This window comes from Galeopterus variegatus, unplaced genomic scaffold (genome assembly GCF_000696425.1).
Source record: "Galeopterus variegatus unplaced genomic scaffold, G_variegatus-3.0.2 Scaffold2906, whole genome shotgun sequence".
NCBI lineage: Eukaryota > Metazoa > Chordata > Mammalia > Dermoptera > Cynocephalidae > Galeopterus > Galeopterus variegatus.
The window spans coordinates 123,667-136,418 of NW_007729017.1; the positions used below are offsets into that span (position 1 = coordinate 123,667).

The 12,752-nt window shown below is 42.4% G+C and overlaps 1 protein-coding gene across 2 annotated transcripts in view; it reads left to right on the forward strand.

Annotated features, from left to right (window-relative positions):
* Positions 1-288: 288 nt before the first annotated feature.
* RAI14 (retinoic acid induced 14) overlaps positions 289-12,752 on the forward strand; it is a 114,768-nt gene continuing 102,304 nt past the window's right edge. For both annotated transcript variants that reach the window (XM_008583423.1, XM_008583424.1), the window contains exon 1: positions 289-366. In XM_008583423.1, the coding sequence (XP_008581645.1) occupies positions 331-366 (36 nt within the window). In that variant the 5' untranslated portion in view covers positions 289-330. The remainder of the gene's footprint in view (positions 367-12,752) is intronic.

Sequence of the window (12,752 nt, forward strand, 5' to 3'; positions counted from 1 at the left end):
TCAAAACGTCACGTTGTACACCCTAACTATGTACAATTTTTATTTGTCAATTAAAATAAATAATAAGAAGAAAAAAGTGAAAGTTTTGGTTAACCTGAAAATGTCAGAAGGTTCTAGGGAGTATATGTTGAGTGGGAATAGCAAATGTTCTTGACTCTTTCCACCTTCCCACCCCAGCCTCAGCTCCTACCCGTGGCCCAAAGTTGTAATTTAATCAGGAGAGAATATCTGTAGTGTTTTCTTGGAAACCTACATTCCTCCTTTCTTTCTTTCTCTGCTTAGGTGTTGAAAAATCTCCTCTAGAGCTTCCGAAGGCTGAATGGGCCAAACATGAAGAGCTTGAAAGCGAAGTTCAGGAAGAGTGATGTGAGTAAGCGGTGACTCACCGTCTGGCTGTCCCCCCTGCTCCTGAGCTGCAGAAACCGTCTGTGCTCCTGCCTCGATAAGGCACTGGCTTAATGAATGACAGATGCCAGCAGCACTCTCGGCCCAACTTGGGGTGGCTTCTGTGAATGGCATGCTCTAGTTTTCTTACTGTTTATGTGTATAGCTTTCAAAAATGACATTTTTAAGATTCTTGGGGTCCATGCCATGTAGAGAAAGGGACAAATTAAACGTCTTAAAGGAAAGAATCAGTAAAAACTTCAGCATCTCTAAAGTTGCCAAAATCCTGATTCAGGATGTCATTTTTAGTCGCATGGGGATGGTTAAGGAATTGCATATTCGCATGGTTCATCTTTGCCTTTAGGAAGCTTAACTCTGTTGTTTTGTGGTAAAACAACAATGTCTATTGCTGCCTGTATTTCTACTCCCCCTGAATTCCTGAGGTTCTTACTCATTTGTTATCCATCCTAAAAGATTTTGGATTGGAGGAACCAGTTACGATGTCAGAATTATGAAACAAAGGCTCCCAGAGGAGAAAATGGAGAAAAATAACCTAGTGGAAAGTTTATGCACAATGATTTTTTAACCAAAGGTCACCCCATAAACCCTGCTGGGATCCTAGTCTTGTACTACTAACTGCATTCCAGATGCTTTGAGCAGAGTTGTTGAATGGGAGAAATTCATGGAAGAATTCTTTAGCCATGTCACCCTCAAAATGAACTTGCTCAGCTATCGTTTAACATTAAGTCATAATAGGTGAACCTGGGTTTTATTGCTTTGTCATGAATTGTATTTTGACAGCTTGGCACAATTGCATTTTTGTGCTAAATGGAGGCCGTGTCCTTTATGGCTGACATGACATGTCACACGCACACCTACTTTTGGCTGAAGCTTATCTCCTGAGGCTGTGTCCTGACTTGTAACTTACCGCCCTGATAAGGCCCAGGCCAGATGAGATGCTTATGGGATCATTGCAAAATATTGTCTCTCTTAAAGATTTAAGAGCTAGCAAGGGTTCTTAGGAAAAAGTTGGTCTCTCCTTTTCATTCTTTAGGTACATTAACTAAAACTCAGAGAATATGAAGTAGCTTAGCCCAAGTCATACAAGTAGATGTTGGTCAGAGTGAGAGCCCCAGCCATGTGACTTCCTTGGCCTGTGTTCCTACCACTCCCCCGAGAAACTTCCTTCAACCTCCTCCTCTGCTAGCTGTACGATACTGTAGCCTACATAGCTCCTTTGGCTTTCAGCTAAGGAGGAAAAGGCAATTAAATGGAAAATGCTGCTCAGTTCAGGGGATATGGGCTTGTAAATTGTGTGACCAGGCTGACAAATGTCTTTTTCCATTCCAAGGGAATGTGGGTAGCTTCCATTTATACATGTTGAGATTATTTTTGCAAAATTTCATCAGTCTAGAGTTCTGTGACACATGAACAGGGGTGGGGGAAATGATAGGCACATAAATTTTTGGTTTAAAAATTAAAAGCTGGTGGCACTAGGGAGGGTGTCACTGGAATCTGGTTTTAAAATAAAAACTGAAATGTTGCCATGCTTAAAAAAAATCACAGTAATAACACTAGTAAAAGCTTCTGGGATTTGGCAGCAGGAAAGGCTGTATTTTGGCAGTCAGCGCAAAGAAAAATGTTACAGGCACAGACCTGGGGGAGTAGAGCAAAGGAAATTGGTATAGTGGAGCTGGGCAATTTCAGCTGTCTCCCCCAGATTCATCCCAAATTGTTTCCCCAAGCCACATCACCATACACGTAACTGGAGGGAATAAAACAAAAAAGAAAATGATTTCAAGCCCCAATTTGTCAATCAGCCATATGATAATAATGATAGTACTGACTACTCATTATAAAGCACAGGTTTACGATATATCAGGTGCTATGCCAAACTCTTCATGTGAAATGCATTTCATCTTGCCACAGATAGTATGTGGTAGCCATTACTGTTAAGCTCATTTTACAGAGGAAGGAGGTGAGGCCTGGGGAGGTACAGTAATTTGGGTTTTTAGAGCTCAAAGTTGTAGAACCAGATTTGTGTCAAGGTAGTCCAATTCCAGGTCTCATCTTCCCCGAAAGAACAGTTTTGCGTGTAGATTCTATTTTATGAGAGTGGGCAATCTCAGGAGCAGCTTGGAGAAGGGGTATTGGACTCAGACTTAGTTACATGGCCCTGGACAATGCTCTCACTCTTCTCAACCTCAGGTTTCTGACCCAAAAAGTAGAGGACTTAATAATATTAGCCTCACAAGGTTGTTGTGTAGGTGAAATGTGCTGCAGGATGTCAAACACACATCTCAGGGCCTGGTGCTCAGGAGGTGCTTGGCTAATAATTATTCCTTTCTCCTAATCAGAAACCTAGAGTAAAAAATAGGATTCAAAAAATTTATATGATCCAGAGGGCAGAATAATCTAGTAACAGTTTTCCTGAGGAGGGAAACTGAGAGCTGGGAGTGACTTGGGGAGGGAGGCTTGCTTTTCAGTGTGTGCCTTTCGGTTTGAGTTTTTTGGTGTATGTACATGCATACATATTTATTACTTGTTACAAGAAAAACGAGTTTATAATTGCTTAAATCCTGTTAAGTGAGCCAAATGATAATCTGTACCTGAATCGAGTGGTCTCTCTCAAAGAAGTATCCTAAACCATCAGCCATCAAATTTTCCTTGCTTGTCTTTGTGTGGGGGAGAAGGGGGAAGAAAGGGTTCTTTGTATTTCTGGGGGGTAGGAAGAAAAGGATAGCAGATCAGGTTAGCGCATGCATAAAGATAAGACAGGTGACCCGCTGGTGTGATCGCGTTTCAGCCAGCTTGTGTCTGGGAGGTCTGCGGCCACATGAGCTTGTGGCTATTGAGAGCAAAACCCAGGAGTAAAAAAAAAAGGACAGAAGTGGCCTGAAGGAGCCCCCTGTGATGGACTTCAGGTCACTCTGCTACTCCAGGACCGTCATGTGGGTAGAGATTTAATCAGTGTCTTTTCTGGAACACTCAACTCAGACTGACACTATGTCAAGAGCAGGTTTATGTGAGTGTCGCAGGGGAATGAGCTTGATTCCATGGGCTGTTTAGACAATGCTATTGTCTAGTTGCTTTGATTCCTAAGTATATTTGGGATCCTGCAGATAACCCACAGAGGCTAAAGGAAATTTTGAAGCTTCTATGATGATGACATTTTTCAGTTAACATTTATAACTTTATTTTGGGAGTCCTTAAACTTGGGTTAGATTCTAGAGGGGATACGAGAGAAATGTAAAGAATGGTTATCTTGAAAATGCTCATAAACTTAGGTGGGAGGAGAAAAACTACCTGCAAGAAATAACTAAGGTAAATACAAATAGTACAGAATATAGAAACTAAAGGGACCGTCAAGATGATACCACTGGTTTGTGAAATTATGAGGCCTGGTAATAAGTGCTACTGATTTTCAGAGGGATGAATCACTGGAAATGGGAGAATTTGGGGAGTTTTATAAAGGAGGTGGAGCTTCTACCAGGCCTTGAGGATGAGTAGGATTTGGAAGGATGTCTGGGAGCGGGGAAAGCTGATGCAGGGGAGCCAACCTATAGCTCAGTGGGCAGATTCAGTCTCAAAAATGGCCCTTGACATACAAAATAGTGATAGGTACATGCCTATGGCATGACTCTGAGTATTTCAGTAAGAACACTGTAAAGTTTTCATTCTAGTTTTTGAAATGGATAGACTGATTTTTATGCTTCTAATACAAGCACAGAGTTCTAGATTATTATGTCTTTTGTGACTATAGTTTGAAAGTGGCTTCTTTACCTCTTTAAATATTTGCAGCAACTTGTGTGTGGTTCCACATGGAAAAATGAGCTGTCATCATGAGAAATGAGGCCAAAAAGGTTGGGATTTCCCTTTGCTAATAAAATGCTCAGGCTTCTGGAATTTCTTTGTAAATGCCAATTTCTAGTGCATTGAGTGAAATGGGTGGAGGTCGAGGGATGGGAAATGGGGTTGAAAGATCTTTGTAACAAATCTTGAGAAATGCCACTCAAACCTGATCAAGGGCTTCATAGTTTACTTTGTGGGTGTGTGTTTAATTTTATGTAGGATTTGTTCCCAGTTATGTTTTCCATTGTAATAGGGAAGTAGCGGACATTCCATTAAAAAAATCAGAACAGCCAATTTCAAAGGACTGGCTCCATGAAAGAGTGAATTGATGGTATACCTTTACGTAGCAGCTACTAACTATTGCAGCTTTCAGCCAAGGAAATGCACACACCTCGTGAATCTTGAGGAACCAGACACATCCTGCTCAGACAGGAGTTTAAATTTGTTGCCTGTTGAGATAATAGGTCTCATGAAGGTTGACAACCAACATCTCCGCCAAGGTATTTTTCCAAGGAGATTTTAGTTATTCATAATAAGTTTTGGCAGATGCCTAAGCCTCCCTCGCCCACCACACACCCAGGCGCACGCGCGCGCGCGCACACACACACACAGACACACACAGACACACACACACAGAACGGGAGTATTTAATATCTAAGTCTCTCTTAGACAGAGGGGCTTGGTCAAATCCATTGTAAAGCTTAAGTCTCTTTTCTTCATAGACATGATTTTAAAGTACGTCAGAGATGACCCCATTGGCTGGAGGTAGGAAACTCTCATAAAGTTCTAGAGGGAAATTTGGTCAGGTTTGTGTCATGCTATGTATTTTCCTGTCATCCCTTTTTAAATGGGCAGTCTGCTTGCTGCCTGATTTCACCGTGTATTCGTTTGCTAGGGCTGCCATTACAGAGAACTACAGACTGGTCGGCCTAAGCAACAGAAGTGGATCGTCTCACAGCTCGTGAGACTAGAAGTCCAAGATTAATGTTGGCAGTGTTGTGAGGGAGAAGCTGTTCCATGCCTCTCTCCTAGATTCTGGTGATTTGCTGTCCGTCTTTTCCTTGTTAGATGTACCATCCTAACCTTGACCTTTGTCTTCACATGACATTCTCCTTGTGTGCATGTCAGTGTCCACATTTCCCCCTTTTATAAGGACACCACTCATATTGGATTAGGGCTCACTGTAATGAACTCATTTTAACTTGATTATCTCCATCAAAACCCTATCTCTGAATAAGGTCACAGTGTGAAGTAGGGGGCATTAGGATTTCAATATATGACTTTTGTGGGGGATGAACCCGCATACACAGCTTCCTGCCTTTCCATCCTAGAAGAGTTGGATCTCCAAAGCCCTGGCATTCCCCCACTGAGCACATGTACTCATAGACCTTAGTTCCATTGTTTTAGGGACTATTTTCAGTGTCTAATACAGTGAGGCTGGAGCATGGCACTTTTCCAGTGAGTTCCACTGCCTAATATGAGGGTGCTTCAAAAAGTTCATGGAGAGATTCATATTATCTTTTAATTCTATTTTTTCACAAACTTTTTGAAGTCCCCTCATACATAATACGAATGGCAAGAGTGACCCTGTATTGCTCGCTGGCTCACTGCAGTAGTAGTGTGGAGAAGAGTTTTCATTTATTGAGTGCTCACCAGGTGCCAGGCACTATGCTGAGCCCTTTGTGTGCTTTTTGTCACTGAATGCTTATAAAACTCTACCCAGTAAAGACCATTGTTGCAAGCATTTCACAGAGGAAGAAAGGAAGGTCCAGGGAAGGTAAGTAACTTGGCCAAAGTCACACATTTGTAACTGGCAGAGAGATCCAAACTTTGTTGTTTCTTGAGGCAGGAGCTTGCACTGGCAACTGCTGTACACACGTGCTGACATAGGACATTCCTGAATTCTGAAGTTTCAAACTGCATAAAGTAAATTCTGCTCTATCACCCTAAGCTTAATTAACTAGGACCTGTGCAATGATTTGATATCATCTTAAGCCTATCCATAGTGGCAAAGCTCACCAGTGTCTGAGACATTCCCCCATGGCAGGGGAGGATCTGGGAAAATCTTGGGTTGTTTGTTTCTTGAGAGCCAAATGCACTTGAGACTCAGTTCTAAAGTGAGAAAGAGCAGTTGCTACTTCTGCTTTTCCACTGGAGCCAATAAAACAACTGTGTCTAAATGGAGCTCCATTGATGGATAAATGGATCGCTTCATTCTAATTATCCTAGACCATAATTCTTGGTTAAACATGATACCATTCCCAGCTGGAAACCAATATGAAACCCAGAACCTGGCCCCTAAACTTGGGGAAATCTGATAGTCTAAACACTCAATGAGTCATCTAGGTCATTATCTCTTATCTCTTTATTCTGAATTAATTACCTAATCATTTTGAAATAAGGCTATCATTGACCTGAATGTTTTCTGTTTGACAAATTCTTTATGTCACTTCTCCTTGGGAGAGAAACAGAAATTGCTTCTGAATTCATCCTGTGCATATTTTCAGTTGAGTTTCCGCCCAAAGATCTTTACTACATAGAGGTGGTTATTTTCATTTAGATGGCAACAGGGACCAGCGTCACCCCAAGGCCCAATATGTCTATAAAGATGACCTTCGTGGCTAGCCTTGGCTTTCCTTTTGCTGAGTCTCTACCTCCTTTTAAAAAAGGAAAGTGAGTGTGTTCTGACCAACTTGATTATTCAATTATTAGAGTAGTTTTTATTGCATTAATGAAAATGTTTTCACTTTTGGGGAAGCACTGCCTGAAAAATTTTTACTTTTTATTTTCTTAGGAGGCCAAATGATCTGATGCTCTCCAGCTCCCTCCTTCCTAGGCTGCCCCAAGGGATGGTTGGCTGGGAAGTGTAGAGACTTATAATGTGAGAATAGAACAAGAAAAAGTCTAAGGAACCACATGTTCCCCTTGGATATGTTTATTCTGAGACGTATTTCCCAGTGCTGAGATTGTTTCTGTGGCAATTTTTCAGACTTGGGCTATGGTTTTGGAGGGTTTTTTGATGAGAGTCAGTGTGAATTCATGACTGTCCATTCTTTGATGGTTTGTTTCATAACTGAGAAGCTGTACCTTTTTCTGTGAGGTCCCAATGGACATATTGATTAGGTACAGGATAAGCTGTTACAACAAAATACCCTGAAATACAGCAGCTCAAACAAGATAGAAGTTGTTTTCTTCTGAAACAAAGGTTTCAAGCATTCTAAGGCCAGCAGGGCAGCTCTGCTCCATAGATTCACCCAGAGTCCCAAGTCCTTCTGTAATGTCCTTCTGCTCTCCTCTGGACCTGCACTGTGCAATGTAGTAGCACTGGCCACATGTGGCTTGAAATGTGGCCAGTCCAAGTGGAGATGTCCTGTAAGTATAAAATATACAGCTGATTTCAAAGACTTCATACCCCCCCCAAAAGAATGTAAGATATTGTATTAATATTTTTTTATAAGTACACAATGAAATGCTAATATTCTGGATGTACTAGATTACATACATACAGTAAAATTCATTTCACCTGTTTCTATTTACTTTTTAAAAATGTGGCTACTAGGCCCGGTGGCGCACTGGACAGTGCGCCGCTTGGGAGGCGCGGTGGCGCTCCCACCCGAGGGTTCGGATCCCACATACGGACCGGTTCCCGCTCACTGGCTGAGCGAGGCGCGGGAGCAACACCGAGGGTTGCAATCCCGTTGCAATCCCGTTGCCGGTCCCCGGTCCGGTATGGGGGCAACACTGACCCGAGGGTTCGGATCCCACATACGGACCGGTTCCCGCTCACTGGCTGAGCGAGGCGCGGGAGCAACACCGAGGGTTGCAATCCCGTTGCAATCCCGTTGCCGGTCCCCGGTCCGGTACATGGGCAACACTGAGGGTTGCGATCCGTTGCCGGACACGGAAAAAGTCAAAAGACAAAAAAAATAAAAATAAAAATAAAAAATAAAAAATAAAAATGTGGCTACTAGAAAGATTTAAATGACAAAAGTCTTACATTGTAATTCTGTTGGACAGTGCTGCTCTAGGGTGTTGTCCATGCTTCATGGTCTGCATTCAAGTCTTTAGGCACCAGAAAGGAGAGTGAAGCACAAGCAGTTTCCTTTTTAAAGGATGTGACACTGAAGGTGCACAACTATTGTCCTCCCATGGAACTGATCAGAGCTTAGTCACATGCCCCGACCTACCTTGCCTTTCCTGCAAGGGAGGCAGGAAAACATATTTCGTAGCTGCCACCTGTGAAACCAGCTAAACCTCAGGGGCAGAGGAGATGGATACCGGGGACAGTTAACTCAGCCACGTGCAATTTCCACAGAGAGTCTTGTTTGAGACTTGGATGAAAAAGGTGTGCCAGAATGTTCTCAAACTTTTGTGACTTTCTACAGTTTTGATTACTTTTACCCCAGAAGTGACTATTCATCAGTACTTGCCCTGTGCCTGTTATTCTGTTGGTGGAAGCATGCTGATTTAGGTGAAGTTAAATGCCTTTCCCACGTTAGGAATGGAAACTTCTCCTGAGTGTTATCGGATGGTGACATCAGGTAATCAGTCAGGCTTTTCCTTTTAAGTCCACTAATATATTGGGTGACCTGATCTGATAAGATGTGGGATTAACAAGGGTCTGTTTCAAGTACACTATTTTATAGTCATAACTCTGGGGTCGCTTACACAGATAGGATCTATCATGATCTGATCTCATGCCTTCGTTGAAAAGTTTGGAAATGATGTCAGCCTACAATTATGCATTATAAACTTAGCTTTAGGTTATACTGAGTCCATGTATTCAGTCAACATGTAATCTGTGAAACTGTGAAATCTGAGGATTCTTAATAATGTCAATTAATTTCATCTGAAAACATGACAATTTGACTCTCAAATTGTAGGGCTTAGAATTCTGAACAGAACTTTAGATTTGTTCCAAAAGAACATTAATAAATGGAATGTCCACTTCCTAGAAATGTACCTTTATTAATATCATGTAAGATCATATTAGCTTTTTTGGTAGCCACATTCCTCTCTTGGTTCATGTTGGGTTTATTGTTGTTTCTTTTCTCGCAGAGTTACTTGTAGATTCCTCTCTTTCTCTTCATGTACTTGTGTAATTGGATATTTGAACCCAAATGCAGGAGACTGTATTTATCCCAATTCAATTTCATTTTGTAAGTTAAATTTGTTAAATTCCATTTTAGGTACATCCATTTCTCTAGTTTTTCCATCATTTTAAATTCTGATTCTTATCAAAATCACATTGAGTCATCCACAAACTTGGTGTGGAAGCCTATTTATTCTTAGTCTAAGTCATAAAAGCATTGAGCAGCTGAAGGGCTCTGCCTTCAGGTATATTTGTACATATATAAAATAACTACTCGGTGGCACTCCCGCCGAGGGTTTGGATCCCACATGCAGACCGGCCGCTCACTGGCTGAGCGAGGGGCGGGAGCAACACCGAGGGTTGCGATCCCGTGGCCGGTCCCGGCCCGGTACGGGTGCGACACTGAGGGTTGCGATCCGTTGCCGGTCATGAAAAAAGACAAAAAGGAAAAAAATAAAATAAAATAAAATAAAAATAAAATAACTACTGACATCCTTCAAAGTGGACAGTACCTTAATCTACGTTCTTTGGGGTCTGGTTATTCAGTCTGGTATTTGCTCACCCATTGTGCTGTTTTTCAGCCCTGTTTTCTATCTTGTCCCAGTTTTATCCCTTACTATCTATGTGATATTGGGTAAGGTACATAATCTCTCTGGTCTTTAGTTTTCTCATCTGTAAACCACGGTGAGACCAGCACCTCCCTTAAAGCATTGTTGTGAGGATTGGGATAAGATCTGGAATTAGTAAATTCTCAGTGAGTGGTAGCTACTGCTGTCTGTTACCCCTGAGCCTGGCATTTGTAGGCCCTCTGTAGTAGGTGATAAATGAATGGTCTCAAAAAGTTTACTGTCTAGTTGAAATAATGTGACTGACTAGTATGAAATAATTACAGCAGTGCAAGGCTTGTGCCATTCGGAGTGAACTCTCTGGTGTGTGGCAATGAACTCCATAGGAGCTTAGGGAAGGCTTCACGGAAGAAATGAGTTTGGGGCTGAGCCTTCTTGATTGGGTAGGTTGGGATTAATAGAGGAAACCAATACTGATGAAAGGAACGTCAGAACTGGAGGTAGGGAGAAGAGACTAATGAAAAGGGAGATGTACATGGACAAGTAATGGAAAATAAAGTTCCACGGGAGGGAAGGACTTCTCTGTGCAGCATGGAAAGCACAAAGTGAGGTGGGGTGGGTAAAACTGAAGAATGAGGTTTTAAAATGACTACATTTTGGCAGTAGGATGATGCGGGGATTTTGAGAGACTGTAGCCAGAGAAAGTGGCCAGGATGATGGCCAAGGCTAGGGTGGTGGCTGCTACAGGGAGGGGAGAATGGGATTTGAGTGGATGTGGAGATGAGGAGAAGAGAGGGAGCCTAGGTTCCTGTTGATACACCAAGGGCAGTCTCCAGATGGTGTGGCCACACCCTGCTCTGGCCGCACCAGTCAAGTGCAAGTGCCCCTCATCTTTTGAGAAACCTGGTGGGCACTGATTTTTGCACTTGAGTTTCACTAAGTAACTTGGTGGGAAGAGACATAAGAAATTTAGACCAAAAAAAGGGAGAATCTCTTTGATAAAAAAAGAATTTTGGGGAGCAAATATTTACCACTAAAATACACTTACCAGTGTATTTTAGAATACAGACATTATTTAGAATGCCAGACATTATTCTAAGCTACTTAACAAATTGTAATTTATTTATTCTTCTCTGTTAGAGAAGTACTCTTCTTTACCCTGTTTTACAGAGGAGAAAACTGCAGCTTAGTAACTTGCTGTGTTAGTTTGCTAGCGCTGCTGTAACAAAGAGTGTCTTAAACCACAGAAATTGATTATCTCACAGTTTCGGAGCCTCAAAGACCCAGACTGAGGTGTCAGGTGGTTTTTTCTGAGGAATGGGTGAGAGAATCTGTTTCATGTCTCTCCCCTGGCGTCTGGTGGTTTGCAGGCAATCTGGCGGTCCTTGGCTTATAGGAGAATCAGCCTGAGCTCAGCATGGCTTCAACTTCACATGGTGTGTATGACTGTGTCCAAATTTCCCCTTTTGTAAGGACACCAGTCATATTGGATTAGGGATTTTCTTAACTAATTACATCTATAGGGATCCTATTTCTAGATAAGGTCACATTCTGAGGAACTGGGAGTTAGAATTTTAACATATGAATTTTGGAAGAGACAACTAACTCGTCACACCTGTTCAAAAATAAGAAGCGAGGCTCATACCTGGGAACTCCAACTTCAGAAGCCATGTCCCAACCACAGCGTCCTGCTGCTCCTGGTACACATAGGTGTTTGCTGTCAGGAGATACAAAATTTGATGATTCCAACCAACGTAGAAAAAGCCTGGAATTGAATTTCAAATTCCTCCTTCCAATTTCGAGTGGCAACTGACAGATGGTAATCATGGGTAAACTTTGACCCAAACATGCTTCAGTGGAGCCTATTAGTCAGGCGGGGAATTATGGGTCTGAAAGCCTTGGTGCCAGAGATAAGAGGGGCGGAAAAGATGGAAGTCAAAGCAGTCAGACCTGTTCTGGGCAGGGCTGGGGCAGGGAGAGAGGACCCAAAATGCAATTTGGGACCTGAGACTAAAGGAGTGTACACATTGTTTTCTGTTTTTAAAATAACAAAGGGTATGACTTAGCCTAGGTTGTCTGTGCTTGGGAAAGATTGGGTCACAGTTTTCCCCTGGGTGGTGCTTTCTGGCACTGGATATGGGTCTTTGGGAACTTTCTGTGCTCTGTGAATAGCTGGAAAGTGGATTGTTTTGTAAGCTCCGATCAGTGTTCAGCGAGTAAGTCCAGCAGTCGTGGGAGTATTTTAATGTAGATTCCTGCCTTTTTAAGTGTATTTGCAAAGCTACCTCAGCCCTTCCCCATAGAGAACATGTGGATTTAGGTGGCAGGTGGCTATCTTGGGCACAGTAGGCAGCATGAGATCATTGTCCCTGCTCCGCCTGTAGCATCCAGCCCAGCTCTGGACACCAGTCACTGTGCTGAATGAGTGAATGAATAAGTGTAAAATGTTGTTGTCACCATCTTATCCCTGTGGCCCATCTCTGCTCAATGGACAGAAACAAAAGGCCAGTGGGGTTTTCTGGGTGTGTTTCCCTTAGGATGGTCTGAATGTTTTCTTGGCCATGTTTGATTGTGCAGTGTAACATTAGCAAGCATCATTGGAGGACCTAGATGGCTATTCACAGCCTACCTGTGTAGTAGTTATTTTGTACCCAAACAGTGAATTTATTTTGTATGTATAGTTCATTAGCTCAAGTGGCTGGAGAACCACAGTAAAGAGACCACAGTTATGAGCCTAGACCTTTTATAGGCAAATTAAGCAGTCTGTGTTCCTTGAGCAGAAAATTACCTAAATTTAGACCCAGTGTACTGACTGGCATCTTTGTCTCTTTGGACACAAGAGAGCCTGACTTTCATTG